This window comes from Ciconia boyciana, chromosome 6, assembly GCF_034638445.1.
Source record: "Ciconia boyciana chromosome 6, ASM3463844v1, whole genome shotgun sequence".
In the NCBI taxonomy this organism is placed as follows: domain Eukaryota; kingdom Metazoa; phylum Chordata; class Aves; order Ciconiiformes; family Ciconiidae; genus Ciconia; species Ciconia boyciana.
In genome coordinates this window covers 61,837,111-61,858,066 of record NC_132939.1, presented here as the reverse complement: position 1 = coordinate 61,858,066, position 20,956 = coordinate 61,837,111, and the positions used below count along the sequence as shown (strand labels likewise).

Here is a 20,956-nt window from a genome sequence, read left to right as displayed (position 1 = left end):
GTGAAGTCTATGTGCTTAATGCCTGTGGGCTCGATCCTAGCGATGGAGTTAATTAAAGAGCCCTCTAAGGGAACTGGCTGCACTTTTTGCCAGCTGGTGGGAAGGCAGGAGCCTTGGGATCTGCTGCAGACAGAGCCTGGACCAGCAGCAGCAGCCGTGGGTGGCACACCTTGGGAGAGACTGCTGCTAAGACCCCTTCGCTGGGCTTTGTGCCCTGCGGTAGGGCGGTGAGGCAGTTCAACCAAGGAGCCATGTGAAGATGTATGTAGAGTACAGGGATGGGCGAAAGGTCGGAGGCTGGGAGAAGGTGGGCTGTAGGACTAACTGAGGGCTTTGTAGAGAGTAGGGGTGAACTCTTCAAAATGGAAAGGAATTTTGGCAGTTACTTTAATTGGGGCTTGTATGGCTGAAGAGATTAGTTGACAGGATATAATAGCTTTAATCTTTGGATGTTTGCTAGGTTTGAGATAGGTCATGGTTTGGAAGAGATTGCCATGTTGGCTGTCATTTAATCTACAGGCAGTAATGATGTGGTCTGCACCCAGACCTGCAGGCAGCCATGCCACAGAACTTGCCTTGTGGTGGTCAGGGTCTCTCCTCTATCCTCTAGACCTCTGCAAGTGAGGTAGAGCAGTTGAATGTACCTGGAGGGAGAAAAACCCTTCTGTCCTCCTGTTCTCTGTGGGGTCTCTCCAATTAAGGAGGTCTTTTAGAGAAGCAAACCATTAGTCTGTGATTCAGGATGGGTTTATAGACTGCTACTATGGTGAATGTAGTCACTACTCCTGGGGCATATTCTTCTGAGTATATGATACGAGTTCACCAAAGAGGATTAATGTATAGACATGAAAGGGTTTCTGAACTCCTACTACTATCTTTTCTGAACTACTCTGCTTCTCTTGTATCTGGTTCTTGCTGAACAAAGAATCAAAGAAATGTTGGTTGCAGGGGGACCCTGGAAAGGGTCTTGTCCAAGCTCCCATTCAGAGGACTGTCACCACCAGTATAGATCAGATCAGCTATGGTTTTGTCTAGTTGAGCTATGAAGAATGGAGACTACAAAACATGGCAAAGTGTATAGAAAAAGTCTGTTGGCCTCAAAGGATCACTCCCGGAAATTGTGTGCTATTGGGGGTTTCATTTAGATTACAAAATCAAGTTGTGGGTTTCAAAGGTTCACAGCAGGAGACGTTATAGACCTGTTACACCTTTTGCCTGGGCTGCCTCTTCTTCTTTGGGCAAACCCTGTCTCTCTGTGGTAGCTCTGTCTTTCTCCATCTATTCTGCCTGATGGATTTGGTAATTACTTGTCACCAATTCATGACTAAACTCACTGCAGATTATGTTGTATGAAGCTGCTTAAGTACTAAACAAACACATCAGGTTCTGCATGCCCAGAGCAGGGCAAACCAACCATAACCATAATGTAGGTGTCATCAGCAAAGACTGCTAATCCTAGAAAAAACCTACTTTGATGGGCTGGGAGTGTATCTAAACTGACTTGATAGGAGCTGACTGTCACAGAGTGATTCTCGTCTTCTGACTTTCAGTAATGTAAGCTGAGTCTGCTTAAAGTCTCCATTAGGGAAGAGCAGAGCTCCTGCTAATTCCTACCGACACCTGGCTCTGTATGAATTGTCACACACAGTTCTTACAAGAGTTGCTCATGCTGCAGCAAAGAGAGCCTTAGAGTCCCTAATGAGAATTAAGTGCTAGCACAGCACGGATGAAGGAGTGAGTCACACTTACAGTGCTGAATATGCTGATGAACTTGCAGTGATCAAATTCTCCACTGGCATTCAAGGTCTGGTACCTGCTTTACACTAAGGAGTTGGAAACCTTTCTCTTTACTATGGACCTGTATTGCCATTGCAAATCCTGCAAACAATGCGATTATTCTGCGAGATTGTCACTGTGTAGTAATTGCAAACACCCATCGAGGTCCCTTCACTGTCACTGCCCTATTTTTAACCCTCTGTAGTCACACTTCTAGATGTGGCAAAGCTGTTTTTCATACCCTGCCCACAGCTTAATTGTGAGGTGACCAAAGAAAATGTGGCTTGTGATGGAATTGGTTCATGACTGTATTTGCTTTCAGATCCATTAGGTGAACATAACCCCATGACTAACATGTTCCCCCATGTTTCATGGCTGTGACTATTACCACATAGATAGATAGAGCGAGCTAGGATTGGTACAGTGCTGACTTTTGGTATTGGTAAGCTTGTATGTTGTACTCAGTTGACCACTGTGTACAGAAAACCAGAAATATGAAGCTGTAGAACCAGGATTTATGTTTAGACAAAATGAAAACTGGTTAATTTTGCTGAAACGGGCTCATGCATTTTTCTTTTATTTCAATTTATCCTCTCTCTTTCTAACCAGAACAGAAGGTATTTCTCAGCCCCCTCTGCTCTACTGAATGTAGAAGACCAAATGGTACGCTCAAAGCGAAAGGCACTGGAATAACTTTGGATGCAGAGATTTCAGCCATGCTCTAAGTACAGTGCAACGCTGTGGTGGTGCTCATGTACTAGATATAGCTCCACTTATACATCTCTGTTTCTTTGAGAGAAAACAATGGATAATTATTACTAATCATATACAACAATGATATGTTTAGGTGTTTTATAAATTATGTGGCAAATATAGAACTTTGACGGACATATTCTGGTGAATCATAGGCCTTCCCCATCCCCACAAGAGAGAGGAAACTTGTCAAGTACTTATTTTATTCTAAACTTTGAAATATTTTCAATATTGAAATTAAAAAAAAAAACAAAACAAACAAAAAAACCCCCCTGAAAATCCATCCCATTAAACATATCTGAATTCTGGTGTGAAATACTTGGAAAAGACTTCTGCTGATTTCTTCCATAGCTTCATTTTATCATATAGCCAATACTTAATTAAGGAATATGCAGTTATTTGGCAGTGAGAAACTTGTGGTGTTCACAGGCTGGTTTACATACTGGACTCCATGTGCAGTCGCTGTAATATACCACAAGAATTCTTTTTTGAGGTCCAAACTCACTGTTGGCTTAAATGACCACAGACCTGTTGAAGTAGCTGCAAGTGATGTTGTTTTTACCAGCAATTAAATTGGCCTTGCAACCACTGAAAAACCTTCAGGAGCATGAGCTTTATTTCAAGGTCACAAATGGAGCAAAACTGCACATCCCAGTTGAACATCTTTCTTTGGCCTGCTCTCACTCTGTCCCCCTGTTCTTCTTAAATAATCACTGTAATGGAAGCAGAGCTGCTCTGGAGTAATAAATTATGAATGCTGTGCTTCAGCCTGCTTATTGGGATGTGATTGTATAGATAATTTAATATAGTTTTCACAGATGACTATGGAACAGAGAACAGGCAGTGGCTTAAAATAACCCATTTCTCCATAAACTCTTGAGGGTAGTGGAAAGACAATGCCAAACACCCACTCTTTGGAGGCCAAGGTAAGAACGCAGAGCAATAAAACCTCTGGCTGTGTGAAAAGAGCTGCGCTCTCTAGGTGGAAATGGGGGTAGTTGAAAGACCCAGATGGAGAAGTGGACACCTGCTGCAGCATCTGAGGAGAGCAGCCCGTGGGGCATCAGCAGGTGAGGTTCCCTAGGTGACACCCAGAAAGCCTGCTTGTTCCCGAGTCCTGAATCTCAAAATGATGTTGTTCCTATTGATAAAACAGCAGGGTGGGGAGGAGGAGGCTGGCTGCTGGAAGGCTCTTGCTGGAAACACGGAGGTTGCAAAGCTGCTGGGAAAACGTGTTTGATACTCAGATTTTTGTAGCCTGGGGTCTAATCTGAGAGCAGAGAAGCTGGATTAATGGGAGCAAAAGGACTGATACTTTGGGTGATGTGCTCTGAGACTGGAAAAGAGGAAGAAAAAGGGGAAGCCTGTAAATGTGACAGAGACAGTCCTGCAAGTCAAACCTGGGGCGGGTTACGTGGTTCTGCAGGGAACGGTGGGGCTCTGCCTGCTTCTGCCAACCGGGAACGGGATTTCAGCTGCAACGGGGCTGTGCCGCTCTGCAGGGTCTCCTGAACTGAAGCTGCCCAGGCGTCTGCTCTCAGCTGATCTTTGCTTTTGTTAACCGATTCTCAATATGCCCATAGCAATGCTTTGGTTAAAATAAACCGGTGATTTAATTCTTGGTTTAACTTCTGACTTAGTCCAGCAAAGTTTTCAGTATTACAAGGACATTACAAGTCCCATTAAGCAAAGCAAAATAAGCTTTAGCCTGAACATTAGTCTAGCCACAGTGAGTTACCATATAAAGGCATAATTCTTAGACATACCCAGCTCTTCCACTTGATTCATGTTTCAGCACAGTATCACACCATAGATTCAACAAACATAGATCATTTTAAATGGACAGCTATGTACAAAACTATGATACAATGTTATTACAAAACTTGAGAAATAACCCTCTGAATCTTGAAAACACAATACTGCACACTCCCAGTTTTAAAGCAAAAGTAACATGAATCTACACGGTCTGCAGCTTGAACACAAAGACTTTTGGGTGCAAGCAGCTGACAATGGCATTGAAACCCAAAGATTTACTAAAGGATGAGCTGAAAATGTGTCCAATAGAGCACTCTGGAAAACCTCTTTCTGGTGCTTTAATAACAGGAACAGGGGCCCTGGTTCTCCAAAAGTTGATGGATGCATCTGTGCATGTGAGAAGACTACTGCAAGACTACTGATGAGCTTCAGCTTAATTGCACATAAGCATCATGTAGGAACCAGACATGGTTTATATGGCCATATGCTTACTAAAATACCTACTCTTTTTTTTTTTATTTTTTTTTTCCCTGTAACCCATTTCCCTTGCTTTAAATGATTGAGAGTAAAAATATATTTGTCTGATCTGGGTCTTGGACCTGGTCCAATATAAATTGTCAGTGGGCGGTGAGAAGAGGGAGTAGCATGCTTCCACCTGTGATGGTACAGCCACTGCTTAATTTATACCCTTAATTTAGTTGAGGCAGTGCTATTTTTAAAATTTCTGTGAGGGCTAAACACTGCAGTCCTTAGGCCACACTCAGCTGTCGTTTCAAGAGGAGTTTGGCCTAAGAGCAGGTTGAAAGACTTGGCTTTGAAGACAGCGGGCAAGAGGCCTTTCAGGCCACCGGGCGCAGAACCGTCCCCCGTCCCCGTGGGCCCCCGGCGTAAGGCACGGGACGAGGGGGCCGAAGTCTCCGGGGAGGCTCTTTGGGTCTTGGGGAGGGGAGCGAAAGGCTGCGCGAGGAGAAGCGGTGCGTCCTGGTGGGGCAGAGGTGACCACGGTAGCGTTTCGGCGATGCAGAACCCGGCTTCTGAGAAGCTGGCAGCACGCCAGGGACGTGTGAGCAGTTCTCTGGGTCTCTGTTATTTTTTCTGCCTTGCCGTGACACCTGCAGGAGGAGGGGGAAATGCAAATTATTTGCAGCTATAAAACAAAAGCGGTGTGTTTTTACACGTGTGTGTTATCTAACGGTCGGGGTGCTACTAGGGAAACCAGTTTCAGATAACCTAAAAGCAGGTAGAGCTAAATCTTTATGTACTTAATAAACACCTCATGTTTCCAGAACTGATCCTGATGTTGAAGAGTTCGGGCAACTTTACTTTTGAGCTGGGCACTAGTTCAGTCCAACAACATGAGGCTTGTGTTTTCCGAGCAGAATATTGGAATATGCTTCTAGATATTAAATTGCTGAACTTCCTAAATCTAGAGGATGTAGCAGGACTGTCAGAAGGGTGGGGTGGCACACTGTCATTTTTAAGAGCCTGTCTCACTCCATAACCAAAGCAAATACCATTTCTAATGACAGACAGGAAGGCAAAGGCCATAGGAAGATGAGCATTAGCTTGATTACATTCTTGTGGTCCATTAGAAAACTGCCCACAGACAGTACTGAGTCTGCAGAAGGGGAGGTGAAGTATCTGGTTCTCCAGAATTAAAGGAAAACAATGAAAGAAAAAAAAAAAGAAAGAAGGAAAACCTTGACTCTCAAGCCCTGCTGTCTCTTTGCAGGGGGAGGCTGACGTCCCGCTGTGCCATGTGCATGTCGTAGCTGCTGGCAGGCAGCACTGTGTCCCCTCCTGCCCCTTCCTCCCTCTTCACCAGGCTGTGGTCCTGGAGCACTGGCCTATGCTCCCTGTTTGGTTTGTTCTTTTATTTTCTAGGGAATAAATCAAGTAGATTTGTGAGCAGGGAAATTGCCAAAGCCTGGTTGCTTATGGATTTGTGCTTTCAAGACTTTTGTTTGCCCTAACCTTTCTAAGTGACATAAAGATGGCAGGAGAGGAAAAAGGGAGTTGCACAAACAGACATGAACATTTGTCTGCAGTGATTCTCTAGGGTCTAAGACAAGGGAACTCAAACAGCATCTCTCCTGAGTCCAGGCATTTGTATCGTCTCTCCTCTGTTTGACTGTCAGCTTTTGTTAAATGGTCCTTCTTCAAGCTCTTTCACATTTGGCTGGAAATGAGTTCAGATGTTACCAGCACACATATGAACACAGTGTGACCACCAGTGCCTTGATTCCATGGGAAAACAGGCTTAACCATTTCTTTCAGGAACATGGAGATAATGTGGAATACCACTCTTTGGGTGTAGAAGCTGACATTTAAAGAACATTAACATTAATACAGAAATTGCTGCATAACAAGATATAGTCAAGGTGAGGCAAGAGCTCAGCAGCTGATTACAACAGTCTTTTACTGAAATATTATTTGAGCCACAGTCTGTTCCTGCTGTTACTCTGCTGCTGTTACCGAAGCTCTAAAAACTGATAAGGGGATCCAGTCTTGATCCCTGCAGCTGGATCTGCACAAGAAAGAAGATTCCTGCAGTTTCACTGAGATCCAGCAACTTCCACATCCAGAAAAGCTACCAGAGAGAGAAATATCCTGTACCAAAAGAGAACTGGTGCTGTGACCTGAACAGACCATGTGCACTTGGGACAATAAATAAAAGAGAAAAAAAAAGAGGTGGAACATCCTAGGAAAAAATATTGATGGGGAGCACTCTAGGCTTGCGGAGTGTCATATCAAGAGGGACGGACTCGAGCTGCATTTGGGTGAGGAAGCACTGTGGCTAGACACTAAGAGAAGCAAAAGGATTTTTGTTTCCTCTAACCTTTCCAAGTGACATAAAGATGGGAGCAGAGGAAAAAGAGAATTGCAGGTTTCAAGGTGCAGCTCGGCTCTGCCCTCCTGGCACTGAAGCACAGCCGGGCGCTGCCGGCATGACGCGGCTGTGCCAGGCACTGCAGTTCACGGGTGCGCTGAAACCGCTGCCTGACTCGGTCACTTCATAAAAGTACTGCTTGTCCATGCATTCCTCTATATTGCTTTCCTATGTCTTCTAAGGGGAATTCAAAGCTCTGTATGATGTGTCTATTTTTTTCAAATATGACGGGTTTTTTTAAGCCTGCATGCTGGAATCCCTGTGCTTAAAACACACATAATCCAAGTTGTACTTAACTCACGGTTTCAGCTGCCCTCCCTGTGCAGCACGACCACTGGTCCTGACATATTTCTTTCCTGTGTCTCACTGCTACTATTTTCTGCTCTTGCTGCACATCTTCCTTAGGATTTTTAAACCGACAGAGCTACTTCCCTTTTCCACTTGATGTAATCCTGTGGTACGGCACGGAAAGGGCCAAGAGGAGGGCAGGAGTAAGTCAGGACTGTAACTACCCAATTTATATCTCCTTTTCTCTTGCTAGCAATGATGCTTCAGGTGCAGGAACAAAAACAACCCTGTGTGGAAATCCTGCAGAGATTTTTCTGCCACCTTTCTCTACCACCTCAGGGGCTGGGAAGGGGCCGGGGCCGCTGGGCTGCATGGGAGCAGGGCTCCTGGCCGGGCTCCCAGCCCTGGGCACTGGGGGTGCTGGAGAATAAATACATTCCTTTCAGGAAACGAGACAGTGAAAGATTTGACATTATTGATTCAGTTCATAAGAGATACTCATCAGCGTGGAAAGGACAATGCGTAACTATGCAATTTCAGTACAGTGGGTGTTTCGATTGTTTCTTTTTCTTGCTTTTCTTTCTACTTGCTGTAAAAACAGGCAAAGTTTTGCAAATGAAAGTCGCATCCTGAAACTCCTTAAGTTTTCTTTTGGGGGGCAACTGTATGTTGCCAGCATCAACGAAGGATGCAGGGAACCTGGTACACAGTTTCACTAGAAATTGGGTTTACCTGTATTATTTTGGGGGGGGACAAAAGCCAAATCACACCCCTCCACCCCTATCCCAGAAAGCTGCATTAATGCACCTAAGAAGTAGAATCATAGAATCATTAAGGTTGGAAAAGACCTCTAAGATCATCTAGTCCAACCATCAACCCAACACCTCCATGCCTACTAAACCATGTCCCGAAGTGCCATGTCTACATGTTTTTTGAACTCCTCCAGGGATGGTGACTCCACCACCTCCCTGGGCAGCCTGTTCCAATGCTTGAAGTGTGCATGGTCCGTTTGCTCCAACGGACTACTTTGCTTGCAACTCTGGAACTGAATTTGGCTTTGAGTTGGAGCTGGTATCTTGCCCCAACTAGTTCTTCTCCCCGGGTCCGGTGTTTTATTCCCTTTTCCAGATACCTATATTTAAACAGTGTGGAAGGAGGTGGCTACCCGCAAGCAAAGCAAACATTGTTCTTTGCAGGAGGTAGGTACTGAAATTGCATTTTTACAGTTTTTGAGAAAATAATGGGATCAAAGCAAGGACTTTGTTTATCACAGGAAGCTGGATTCACTTGGTTAGAATAACCAACTTGGTTAGAATAATGACTTTTAATTATCTGCAGGGAAAGGAGGTTTGGCTGCTGCTAACACAGAGGACAGACATGTGGGCTGTGACCCTGTGTCAAGGGGAGATCAGCACTGACTCCACTCAACACCAGATCAACACCCTGGAGAGTAAAAATCAGAGTAACAAATTTATTTTACATGTATTTGTGATTAGACACAAAGACAAAAAGCTTAGCTGATATGCTGAATACTGATTAGGTCTGTAAAGTCCCAATGCTGTGGTTAGTTCACATAGAAACACCTTTGCGAGTTTACATACCTCATTGTACCACACAACCTTTTTTTGTTTTATTATCTCCGGTATCAGTCTCAACCTCTGCTTTTAAACAAAAGACAAACACTAAATATAGCTGATCATGGCAAGGCAAATGTAACAACAGGGAACTTTTTATAATGAAAACATTGTCTAGTAGCAGAGAGGTTCCTACGATGCCATCCCTGGGTGCCCAGGGAGCCCGGTGGCTTTTGGGGGGATCAGTTCCTTAAGCCAGAAATACTAATTTCAGATGTCAGGAAAGCATTGCCACGGCTGGGAGTGTGGGGTGCTCCCGTTGCTGCAGCTCCTCCTGCTGCCTCCTGGGAAGCAAGTTTGGGAACCACTGCTCTGGGAAAACACTTCTGGTTTGTGGCTTGTTTTTTAACTAGGGGAAGGTGGCATGTTCAGAAACGTAAATAACTACAGCCCCAGGGCATGCCGGCATTACAGGGGTAAGTCCCTCTGTGGTGGATGCTCAACCCACACCGTCTTTCTCAGCAGTGGGTGTTCAAGCCCTCCTTTCCTTTCTCCTCCACCTTCCCTGGAAAGACAAACATTAAACATTGACAAAAAGAGACTTTCACCACTTCCCTGTGCATTTGTTTGACCCCAGGATCTTGCAGAAAACAGGCTTTGAACAGGATATTGCATCTTTCTAAAGGCTAACAGACCCATGTGTCTTCCCTATGAGGCACCTCTAATTTGGGATTAAAGTACCCACCCAAGGGCAGCTTCAGCTTGGTAGAGTCTGAGGGACTCGGATGCACTTCCCAGGTTTGGCTGTGGACGTTCGCCATGAGGCAGAGACCTGGGTGGCTCCATGCCTCCGGCGGCCGAGCTCTCTCCTGGCACCAGTGGGGCAGCCCAGTGCGAGGGACTGATTCAGCTGGCCAAATATGATCCTTCGCAGAAGCATCAGCAAGATGCTCTTTTTTAATTGTTGACTTTTTCCCCTCACCCTGCCGCGATGGCTTGAGGGCCTGATGTTCAGGAGCTACCTGAAGTACCCCTGGGGCAGGCTGTTAACTCACTGCAGGCAAAGTGCTCTTGCAACAGGGCTTAGGAGAGGAAAAACCAAACAACCCCACGGCAGTGCTGATGTTGCTGGTTTTATGTGTTTATAAGTAGCTGACAGGGGGTGATCGCTGATTAAGTACCCAGTGTTAACTGCTCTTAATCACTGCTCTGGAGTCTAATGGAGCTCTTGTTTGCACATAACCGTGCCTTGTAGCTGTCTTTAGCACACTTGACAGATGTGCTTATTGCCATCTTTACTGCGTGTGTGTAATGGGCTTTTTAATTATTGATTCATCATTACCCCTATAAACTACTTATAAATGTCAAGAGAATGAACAATGCTTGTGTTTTTCTTTTTAAATCTCTTTCAGGTTTAAAAAAATAACAGCTCTATGAAACAGTGGCTCTAGGGGCAGCGGGCATCGGACCTCAAAGTGGGAAGAAACAGATATGTAAAAATATATGAGGAAGCATCCCCAATTTAACTCAGTCCCCAAGGGCTATATAGGAAATAGGCTACCTGAGGAGCTTTTGCTGTGCCTCTTCTTCTTCCTCCGTTTCCCAGATGGCCTCTGCTTTTCTCTGTCGGTGGGAGTTTGCCCTGGGGGGAGCGTTGCTGAACAAGAGGAGTCAGTGGCTGGCTCCTCCGAGAAGGACTTCTCTTGAGAAGTATCCAACAGCGAGTCTGTACCAGGGTCTACATTTTCCTTCGCCATCTCTTTCAACTCTGCCCCATGAGCCTCATCGCAGGGAGCGGACTGAGCGCTGCCAGGGTCAACTCCGGTCTCACTCGGCCAGGTTTCTGGCTCCTGTGCCATCCTGTAGCTCTCCAAGCCATCAGCTGGGCATTCCTTGTCCTCGCCTTCTGAGATGGACCCATTGAGTTGGTCTCTCAGAGCAGTGCCTGAACTGCTGCTCGCAAACCTTATCCCCATGCCTATGTTAACAGAAGAGAAGGCAATAGAGCCGCTCTTTGTGCTCGGCTGGAGGCTTGCCCAGCTGCCTGCCTGCTCCATTCCGATGCCTGGCATGGGCTGACTGGCCCCATCAGCTTCCACCAAGCTTACTGAGGGGCTTTCCGTCTGGGACTCTGGTGGCAAATTTCCTCCAGCATTGTTTTTAGATAACACCTGGTTTGAAGCTGAGGCATTTGTAACATCTCCACCCATCTCCACCAGGGCAGCGGTTGAGTGGGGAGTGCTTTCTGAGGGATGACCGTCGTTGTTTTGCTTGGTCTTATCATTGACCTGCTTTCCTGCTGCTTGTGGATCCTTAAGGCTCTTTCCTTTAAACAAAAAACATGCAATCAATCAGCCAAAGCTGCAGAGTTGCACCTCGGATTGACCAAGGTGTTTCTGCCACTGGGAGAGCAGGTGCCTGCAGAGGGTGCCCTGACCTTAAAGCAGCTTGCAGAGACAGTACCATTTTATCCTCCAGATACCTCCCCTCCTTATATCCCATGTGGTCACCCCAGTTGAACTCCAGCTCAGGCTCCAGCTCAAGGCTCCAGCTCAGCAAAGCCCCTCCTCTGTTTTCATCAGGTGTTTCTGTGTCCTTGCTGCCAACCAGCTGATTTCCATGGAAGCCACCGGACTTGCAGGGGTGTCTGAAAGCCCATGGCAGGAAGAGGGAACCCACCTGCGAGGTCCTGAACCAGCTGAGTCTGCTGGCTTGGCTGCATGAGGACTTCAAAACTGCCCATCAGCCAGCCTAATCCTGCCCTTGCAAAGCAGGTTTAGGAGAGCCACAGTGCACAAGTCAGGCTCTATGGTAGGCCAATGTCCTTGGACTTCTCTCGCGTGCACTGACACTGAGGTCATAAGACCAAAGAAAAGCTAAACCCATGGGCATCTCCTAACAAGCACCTAAAGGACTTGGGTCCCTCTGCAAATAGGGGTTTCTGGTCTTTTTTAAGGGCTGCTTTAGACTCCCAAATGTAGATTGAGACAGGGTGCAGCAGTCTCCAAGGCACTGACAAGCTGTGCTACTGAGACTCGATAGCACGGAGGGGATTCATGTGGGGATGACACCAGCACCCATCAGCATGGTACTGTGGCTGACCCATGGGCCATGCCTCTTGGAGGGTTTATCAGCATGGGTACAAGGCCATGCTGCTCCACATTGGTGCTAATTCTGGGGCAGACCTGACTGTCAACAGCTCAGGGCTCTCTGCTCCTCTTCTCCACAGCACCGGCTGCAGAGCGTCCTTAAATAAAATGCCCCAAATGCAAACAAAATGGCTTCTTGCTTGTGTGCTTGGCTCAGGCTCCAAGGCAGATGGGAATGAATAGCTGCAGGTACAGTCGGGTCTGTGTCCTTACCAGACTGGCTCTCCTCTGGGCTCTCTGCAGGTGACGTTTTAGGAAGTGCATCTGATTCGTGTCTGTTCTTTGTCTTTCTCAGCGTGAACCCTTTCCTTATGTCGGCCAGCAGCGCATCGATGACGCACACCTCCTCCTGCTTCACCACCCCCTTCTTAACTGGGATAGAGAGAGACGGGTGTTAAATCTGCCCATGAGATAGGGCAGAAGGACACTTTGCAGTAATGCTATTGCTTGGGGCAGGTACTGCTGTCCTGGTACAAGCAACCACTGGGCAAAAGCAAGGCACCAATGCCAGGCCTGGGAGCAGCCCGTGCTCCGTGCCCCTGCAGCAGCATGTCCTGGCTGAAGTCAAAGGGTTTGCCCCAAAGTCTGGGTGCTACAGGCTGGCACCAGTAGCACCAGCTCTGCCCGGACTTGTGCCTGGTTGTGCCATGACCTTGAAACACCTCCTGTTTGCTGTGTCAGTGGGGGCCTTTTTTTGGGGGTGGGGACACGACAGGGACAGAGGGAAAATAATCTTGATTTTTCTTTCTTCTCAGCTTCTTCCAATTGTAGTTTTCAGTTGTGCCTTTCATTTTCATCCAGAGAAAGGCAGGTTTAAGTTAACTGCAAGATTTTTGGGATGTCAGTAGTCTGTGGTAAAGAGAGACTATTCAAGTGTATATAGGGATTTTGGTGGGGGGTGGGGAGGAGAAGTAAAATGTTTCTTGCTAGATTTGGGATTCAAAAGTAATGTTTAGAAACTGAAAAAGTTAACAACTGACATGTTTCAATTTGATGTTTTTTCTCTGCTGTTCAGTCAGCAAACCTAAAATTAACTTCTCTGCCCAGCTGCAACTGTGAAAAGTCAATTCTGAGATATGGCTGTAAGACACCTAAAAGCCTTTAGTCAGCCGGCACCTGGAAACCCACAAAATAAATTACCCCTACTGGTCCATTAAAGCAGGACCAGCATAGAGCTCCTGTCAGCTCCATCTCTCTTTCTTAAAGCTCTTTCAGATACTCACTGACTTTTCCATTTTCTCCCTTCTGTCTCTTCCCCTCTTCCTCTTCCAGCTGTTTTTTCCTCTTCTCTGCTTTGGCAGCTTGCTCCTTTCTGTCCTTGTTTTCCTGCAGTGAGGTAACAGCGACATAAGAAGGTTGGCTAAATGTCTGCTAGAAAAGCCGATGAAGAGAAGGATGATCTGCAGGTGGTTTGCAAAGAAGGAAAAGAAATTCTGGCCTTATCCTGTGCAATAAATAAAACGGGCATGGGGAATAAGGGCTGTCTTGCCAAGAGGGTGAGAGGGAGACCGCTGGCTTGGCCAGGACTCTGCCACATCCCAGTAGGAGGTGGCAGTGCTGGTCTGCCTAACACAGCTACCTTCCAGCGTGCAGATCTTCTGCCTGACCTTTAGCTGAGGCAAAAGTGGAAGGTACTGAAGCCACAATTTTCTCCAAATTGGTGGCTTTTTTACTATACATCCCCTTTCTGAGCCTGTTTGCTCAGGCTGGAGTGAAGGGTTAAGTTTTATATAGCCATTCCTCTAAAACTTCCACACTTGACTCCAAAGCGTCTTTGTGACTCTGCAGCTAAAGCTGCACTGAAAGCACAAATCACCAGAGTCTGGGCCAGGCCAGGAGCACCAGCACTGCATGAGGGTGCGGTGGAGGAGGGATCAGACACCCCTTCCGCAGGTGACCTCATGCCAAGCGCTGAAAGGAGGGGGTTGTAACCAGCATCCTTCCCCCCACCAGATTTGGGTGCCCGTCCCACCCCTGTCTGTCGGAGCAGAGGCATGCACCAGTGCTAAGGCTGCTCAGCATCATGTGCACAGATGCCAACCTTCAGGGCTCGGATGAAGAGATCTCTGAAGGTCTTCATGGTGCCAAATATGTCCTCTAAGGACAATTTGCTTGGGTCTTCACAGAGATAATTTGCAAGTTCTTCTCTCTTCCTTTCAATGGTTTCAAATTCTTCTTCCAGCTTTCTGGAGGCATCGATGCTATCCTGAAATGCATTTAATATACACAGTAAAACACCATCCAGAGGACAATGAGTGAAGTTCACTTAAAGAAAAAAGGATGTCAACGTAAGAGCTTTGAGCAGGGCTCTGGAGCCCTGGTGTTTAACTCCAGCAGAGCTTATCAGGTGGGAAGAAACTGAGATTTGCAGACGATCTTTGCTCCTGGTGACTGTGCTATTGCCAGTTTACAGGGGTGGCTTGAGCAAGGCATGGAAAGCTCAATGCAAAGCTTAATCCCAAGAGAAGGGGTTTAGTCTGGTGATCCACACAGAGGGTGAACATCTTCACTCAAAGTGAGGAGTCACACAACAGAGTGGAGAGAGCACTTGGGGTGGGGGCCTTAGGTATCTAGGTTTGGGGTGGAGGTGGCAAATAAACACCAATGGGTTGTGTGGCATCACAGCCTATTTCCAAATCTGAGAGCATGTCTTGTGGCACTATTTTCCACCCTCTCATGAGCCTCCTCAGCTGCGTATGTACCGCGCACTGCATCTGTGTGTGTAATGGAGGAGATACAGCGGAGCTCCATTACTGACCTGGATAGGTTTCTCATACTGTTGTTTCACAGCGTCGTTTGATGATAAGACCTTTCGCTGAAGATCCAGCAACTTCTTTAAATTGGTATTGGACTCCGTGCGTATAATATCAAGATTAATTCTGAAATCACACAGAACCCCACCATTAGTTGACACTCCAGCATCCTGCGCTGGCCAAAGAGTGGACAAGTCTGAGCTGGCAGTTTGGTTGTCCCTCTGCTTCCCACCACTTCACTGAACTGAAACCTGAGCTCTGAACTCTCTATACAGTCTGAGCTCATGGAAAACAGCCTCCCTCCGCAGCACTTATGAACAGGCTGCCAGGTCTACCTACAACTTTGTGTATTGAGTAGAAGAATGCCAAAAAAGTCCATGCATTCAAAGGGCTGTTCTCCACCCTCAGAGCTTGGCATTAGCTCACTTTCCCTGGTTGAAGGCACTTCAGAAATGCTTCTAGGTAGCTGGCCTTCACAAGCTCCCGCTACCACAAAGGCAGTGCAGATTTTGGAAGGGCTTGGGAGGCAGCATTAACTGAATGCTCTGCAAATTTCAGCCCTAAGTGTTGCCAGCTGTAGTAGAACTATTATATAGTAAAGGGGTTTCAACATTCATGAACCAAATCTTTCGGTTAAAACTAAGTAAGATGCCATCTTGTTAATGTGCTATACCAGCTGTGTGTGTCCTAATTTCTGGTACATTGTTGATGTGTATGGGATTTATTTTTGTTTTTAATTCGAAGGAAGTGACACACAATTTTACCCTGCTGCTTTTGAAACATATTCAAGATCCTTTGGCAGTTCCAGTAGGTCCGTGTGGCTGTTTTCTACTTCCTGAAGGGGAAGAGAGAAAGAAGTGTTATTTGCTGTGTGGCAGGAGCTGAGAGAGGAAGCGGGGGAGAAGAGACACGGGCAGAAGTGCCCAGGAAGGATGACTGTGCCACGTCTTGCTGCTGCCCCCCCCGTGCAGTTTGCTTTGCCTCGCAGAGCTGAGCCGCATTCAAAACAGGACAGCACGATCAGAGAGGAAAGGTATTGCTCCCAGGCTATAAAAGCGGGCTAATGTTCACAGTTCAAAGCAAAGCTGACCTGCTGCTGAGCTCTTCTTCTACCCTCTTCTGATACACCTACTCTTGGCCATGGGAGGAGGCAGGACTGTGGTTTGATGCAGTCTGACACTTCCTATGGTCCCAGGAGGGTATTAAAAGGGCATGAATCTTATTTGCATGAATTACTTTCATGGCTGTGGTTGCTGAAGCTACTGCCAGCTAAAGTGGGGCTTGAACATGCATAACTGGAATGGAGGGACCTTGATGAATGAAGGTGGCAGAGCAGAACATGGAGAAAAAAGAAAAAAACCCCAGCAATGCAGGGAATAAAAAAGCCATGGGGGTTAGAGGGGAGCATGAAAAGCTCAAGCATAGTCTGGTGGAAAAGGGAGAGGCCATGGAAAGGCAGAAGGGCTGGATGGGTACAGACCAGCCAGGATAGCTTTGGTAGTCATGTGCTCTGTGGTTTGCAGCTGCTCACATGCAGATTGCATAAATATGAAAAAGGAAGTTCCAGCCATTCCGGAGAAAGATGCTGGAGGAAACCAGAACAAGTCTTAACATTTATTTTAAGCTCCCCGAGTAGTGCCCACAAGCAGCCTCCACCAGCCTAAGTGAATCAAATGCTCCCAACTTGTGACACTGCAGCTAGCCAGGGAGGATACAAATATGAGCGTGTGGCATTAACTGAAAGTAGAGTAGGAGAAATGGTTCATCTGTGATAAAATCCTCCCCCTTCCTTATCGCTCATGACTTGGCAGTGGTACCTCCAGAATATGGTGGAGCAGCGTAATGCGGGTTTGGTTTGCTTTGGTTTCTGTTAGTTTCAGTAAAGTGCTGATTTTAAATCCATCAGCATCGCCTGTGTGACTTCCCTACAAGACAGAAAGAAAGCAGATGTAACTCCTGTGTCCATCCAAATTACAACCCTGAAGGAGATCATCCACATACTGTAATGACTGGGGGGAGGACAAGACAAAAGAAGTCCTTACATAGTTCAGAAAGTTTCCAACTTTGAGAATCAGTTGACAAAACAGCGGTAGGCGATGACTGTTCAGAAGATCTGAAAAACATAAAGGACTTTTAAACAAAAGCTTCTGTTACACCAGATCATTTCCCAAACCGCATTGAAATTGGGATTCTGAATTTCACCAAACCAAATCTGGTATTTCAGATCTGCAGCCCAATGGCCCAACCTGCAGAGAAACTGATTCTATGTAGATTCAATTCCACGAGTTTGGCTTAATAGAAGTTTTTGTGACTTATGTTTCTTTCTTTCTTTACATCTGGTCTCTCATTCCTAATCGAAAATAACCTGGAGTTGGACCCTCCTCACTAACAGCCATCGACTCGCTGCCTTCCTTAGAAGTACCTCAATTTACCCTGGTGTGGGCGAGGATAACTGGGCTGTAATTTTAATCTTGCAGACTCTGTTCAGCTGTGCAGTGAAGCCAGTTCTGACAGCCCTGTGATTATCTGTCAGCTCCTAAAACCAGACACACTAGCCCTGTTCTTGGTCTCGCATGGTGGAGGTGATTATCAGGGCATGAAGGGTACAGTCCCTGTCCTTGCTCTTACGACAGGGCGCTGCAGCGGTGTGCTTTCTGAAGCACTCAGCTTTGAGGCAGGAACAGCTCCAAAAGGACAGCTGGGCTGCTGGGAAGACACTTTTTGGGGGAAGTTTCAATTTATCCCAGCAGGCAGCTGTAATGCCAGCTGGAGAAACCCCCGGCAGGAGTTGGGGGAACCGGCTCTGTAGGACAGGCAGCCCTTGACAGTGAGCATCCTGCTCTCAGCAGAGTGGGACCTGAGGTTTCTGCCACAGGAAGCCAAAACCTATTGCATAGTCTCTCCATGTACTCACAAAATGGGAGCATCAGCAATCTATAGCCCAAAATAACAAACTTTTTCTTCTGGTTCCATTTGTAGGCAGGGAGAAACTAAAGCATCACTACTTTCTGGGTTAAGTTTGGGGTGTGCTTTTCTGGCAGCATAGAAAGTTGCTGTGTGAAGGTCTTAACATGGTAAATAATGCTGGATGAATTAGCTGTAACGGGGCCAGCTCTGCTGTCTAAATTCAGCAACTTTGAAAGGGCTGACGAGCTTCCAACGCTTCACTGTTGAAAATGTTTCCGAGGAATGCATCTGCTGCAGAAAAAGAGGCCTGCGGGCGAGGGAAAATGATCTCTGGTCCTATTAAGGGCTTTGACCATCAGTGGAGATACCTAAAGCTGCATCCTGTATTCTGCAGTGAACCAGTGAATGGACTGCAGAGGAGTTTTTGAGGGGCTGGGTAGCTGTAGAGCTCCAGGGGAGTTCTGGGGGGCTTAAAGCTTCCTGTCATAAATAAGATCCAGAAATAAGGTCAGGTTATTTACCTTCGCAGGCTCTCCGGATGGCTTCAGCTTTCGGCTGAATCATGTCCAGCACAACGGTGGTCTCTTCACAGATCAGCATACATTCAATGTGCAGCTGGTAGCTAAGGACAGAAGTTGATTCAAAGCTTAAAGGCACTGTGATCTTGGCCAGCACAGTGTCCCTCTTCCCACATCACCGGTAAGTCTGGCAACCCCACAACATCGCTGTCAACCACACCCACATCAAACCATTGTCTGTGGATTGTGGAGGGAGGCGAGGGGCTGCCGCTTGCCTTGGGGACCAGTGGGGATGTAGTTTCTGCTGATGCACTGTGATCAGCAAAGAGAAGACAGACCACCGTGTGAGATATGGGTCCCCCGTCTTGGCATTGCATTTGGCACTGCCTTTCAGTAAGTTATGGGGCCTCCTTGGGCAGGTCTGACCCTAGGTCTGGGCCAGCTTCTGCTGCTTCAGAGGGAGAGGAGGTGCTGGAGCAGCAACAGCCCTTCATCTAAGGGCAATGGGGAAAGGGATGGCTCTAAGGTGGAAGGGGGAATCCACAGCTATATCCATCACTGTCTGTCTGTGAGGCTCCTATAAAGAAACTTAAACTTCCCAGAGGTAAACCAAGAAAAAGATTGGGCTGAAGTTTATGACCAACACCCTTACCTGGGAATCTGAAGGAGGAGAAGATAAAACTGATCTGCGTTTGCTAGCTTTGATTTCTCTTCTTTGAAGGCCTTCAGGTTTTCTATCTAATGAGAAATAAAGAATCAAGACTGCAGGACTGCACTGTGTGTTCAGGTCTGTGAACTAAGGGTACAATTTTTCCTCCTGACCTCATGCTTTTCAGGCAGCAGCTTCAGCAACTGCTTCAGAACCTCAACGTCGAACTTGGTCCGGTCCCCATTCTGGACCATGGCAGCCACCTCTTCATTGGAGCTGCATGGAGGAGAAGCAGAGTCAGCTGTCACCCAAAGACCCCTCTTCCACAATCACACGCTACCGAGACATGTATCTGTGCAAGCGCTCCGTGCTTTCCCTAGTGAGAGTCACAATAATCCAAAAGGAAAGATATGTCCCCATGATTAACTTAGAATTGGGGCCTGGATCCCTGCTACGCCCCAAATTTTGTTTCTGGCCCTGGTCAAATGACTCAAGGCCAGAGATCAATCCTGCAACTCAGACCTCTGTCTCTGGGCATTTGACTACCTTAAAAGAAAATTTAATTCTTCTCCATTGGCCCTGTTTTGAGGAGGGATTTGACCTCCAGAGGTGTCTCACAGCCTAAGTCACCACTTTATCTGTAACATGGAGATGTAATGCCTTTGCCAACATACAGGGATGTTGTATGTAAAAAACATAATTAAACCCCTAAACTGAGTATTTTCAATACAGTGTAGGACAAACTGAGAAATGTTCAGATGTTTCAGCAACACAGACCACCAAAGTGCATTGGCTAGAATAGATTTCATGAGGACCTTCCAGATATTATGCAAAAACCTGCTCAAAGTTTTGTCAACTGTCACAAAAATTGGCCATATCTTACCATTTAAATTGCTTCAAAAATATGTTCAAATTGAGACTTTTCTTGGAGTCCAAAAATGTGATCTTCATTAAAGAAAAAGAAGATATCTCATATTAGATGAGCTGTCTGCAGTGATCTTTATTCGAAAGAATGAGAGGGACCTCCTCACCTCCTTCGGTTCTGCCTTCACTGGTGCGGCCGTTTTCTCCTTGGGGGTTGGTTGTGGAAAGCAAAACAGCTGCTCTATGCTTGTGTAATTGGGTTCTATAGTTTCCTCACTGCTGCTGCTCACTGAAGCCCACATTGAGTGACTTTCTGAAAAAAGACAAGGTGTTCAGACTGGCTACAGGGACAGCTGAAAGCTCCTGGCTTTTGGGGCAATGTGAGTTGCTAGAAGGGACACTTCTCAGAAGATGAATGAAATAAGAAGAGACATCTTAGTCCTGAACAAATGCTAATTATTTAGGAGGGACAAGTCCCACAGGCAGGATCCAAAGGGCCTGAAGGGTAATTAAACCCGGTGCTTCACCCCAAGGTACGCTGGTAAGGGGATGCAGTACTGGGCACACAGAGGCCATACAGCCCCATCCCTCCCTGTACAACTGCATTCTCCTCCACAGTAGGCAAACCGAATCAGCATGAGAAGGACCTCATCCATTTCTTTCCTAGTCCCATGCCTGATGTTATTTTTGCTTCTTTGCATGCTAGCTGAGGGATTGGCCACAACCTGGCCATCTTCTGACTGTGACCTTCCTCCATTTTTCAATCAAGCCTCCTTGTATAATGCTGGCTATAGGACTGCCTGAATTAATTCCCACTGCACTTTCTTAAACATCTTTTAAAAAAAAAAAAAATCACTCAAACGTGCCTGTAGAAGTCTCTACTGAAATAATCCCAACAATTAACTGCTCCTGTGATTGAAAATATGCCTTATTTAGACTTCACCTATGCCAACTTCCATGTAGTGGATGCCTTGCCTGTCTAGGACAAAGCTGATGTTGCCTGTCCTGGCTTCTTCTCACATTTCATGCTTCTCTTTGGATCCACTAGGACAGGGAAATGTAACCCAAAAATCAAGAGAC

General features: G+C 46.5%; 1 protein-coding gene across 6 annotated transcripts in view; it reads right to left on the bottom strand.

Annotated features, from left to right (window-relative positions):
* Positions 1-2,423: 2,423 nt before the first annotated feature.
* INF2 (inverted formin 2) overlaps positions 2,424-20,956 on the bottom strand; it is a 42,548-nt gene continuing 24,015 nt past the window's right edge. For 2 of the 6 annotated variants that reach the window (XR_012043208.1, XR_012043209.1), the window contains exons 9-23: positions 20,044-20,189; positions 19,896-19,957; positions 19,186-19,288; positions 19,016-19,101; positions 18,367-18,467; positions 16,981-17,051; positions 16,756-16,863; positions 15,703-15,773; positions 14,944-15,064; positions 14,227-14,391; positions 13,409-13,511; positions 12,399-12,557; positions 10,598-11,362; positions 5,985-6,164; positions 2,424-5,396 (exon numbers count right to left, since the gene is read on the bottom strand). Coding sequence is in view for 4 of the 6 variants with exons in the window: in XM_072866208.1 (XP_072722309.1) it covers positions 9,065-9,123; positions 10,598-11,362; positions 12,399-12,557; positions 13,409-13,511; positions 14,227-14,391; positions 14,944-15,064; positions 15,703-15,773; positions 16,756-16,863; positions 16,981-17,051; positions 18,367-18,467; positions 19,016-19,101; positions 19,186-19,288; positions 19,896-19,957; positions 20,044-20,189 (2,120 nt within the window). In the remaining 2 variants the exon portion in view is untranslated. Of the gene's footprint in view, positions 5,397-5,984; positions 6,165-9,063; positions 9,602-10,597; positions 11,363-12,398; positions 12,558-13,408; positions 13,512-14,226; positions 14,392-14,943; positions 15,065-15,702; positions 15,774-16,755; positions 16,864-16,980; positions 17,052-18,366; positions 18,468-19,015; positions 19,102-19,185; positions 19,289-19,895; positions 19,958-20,043; positions 20,190-20,956 lie in introns of those variants that run through there. The other 4 variants (XM_072866211.1, XM_072866210.1, XM_072866208.1 and 1 more) reach the window with 4 other exon arrangements.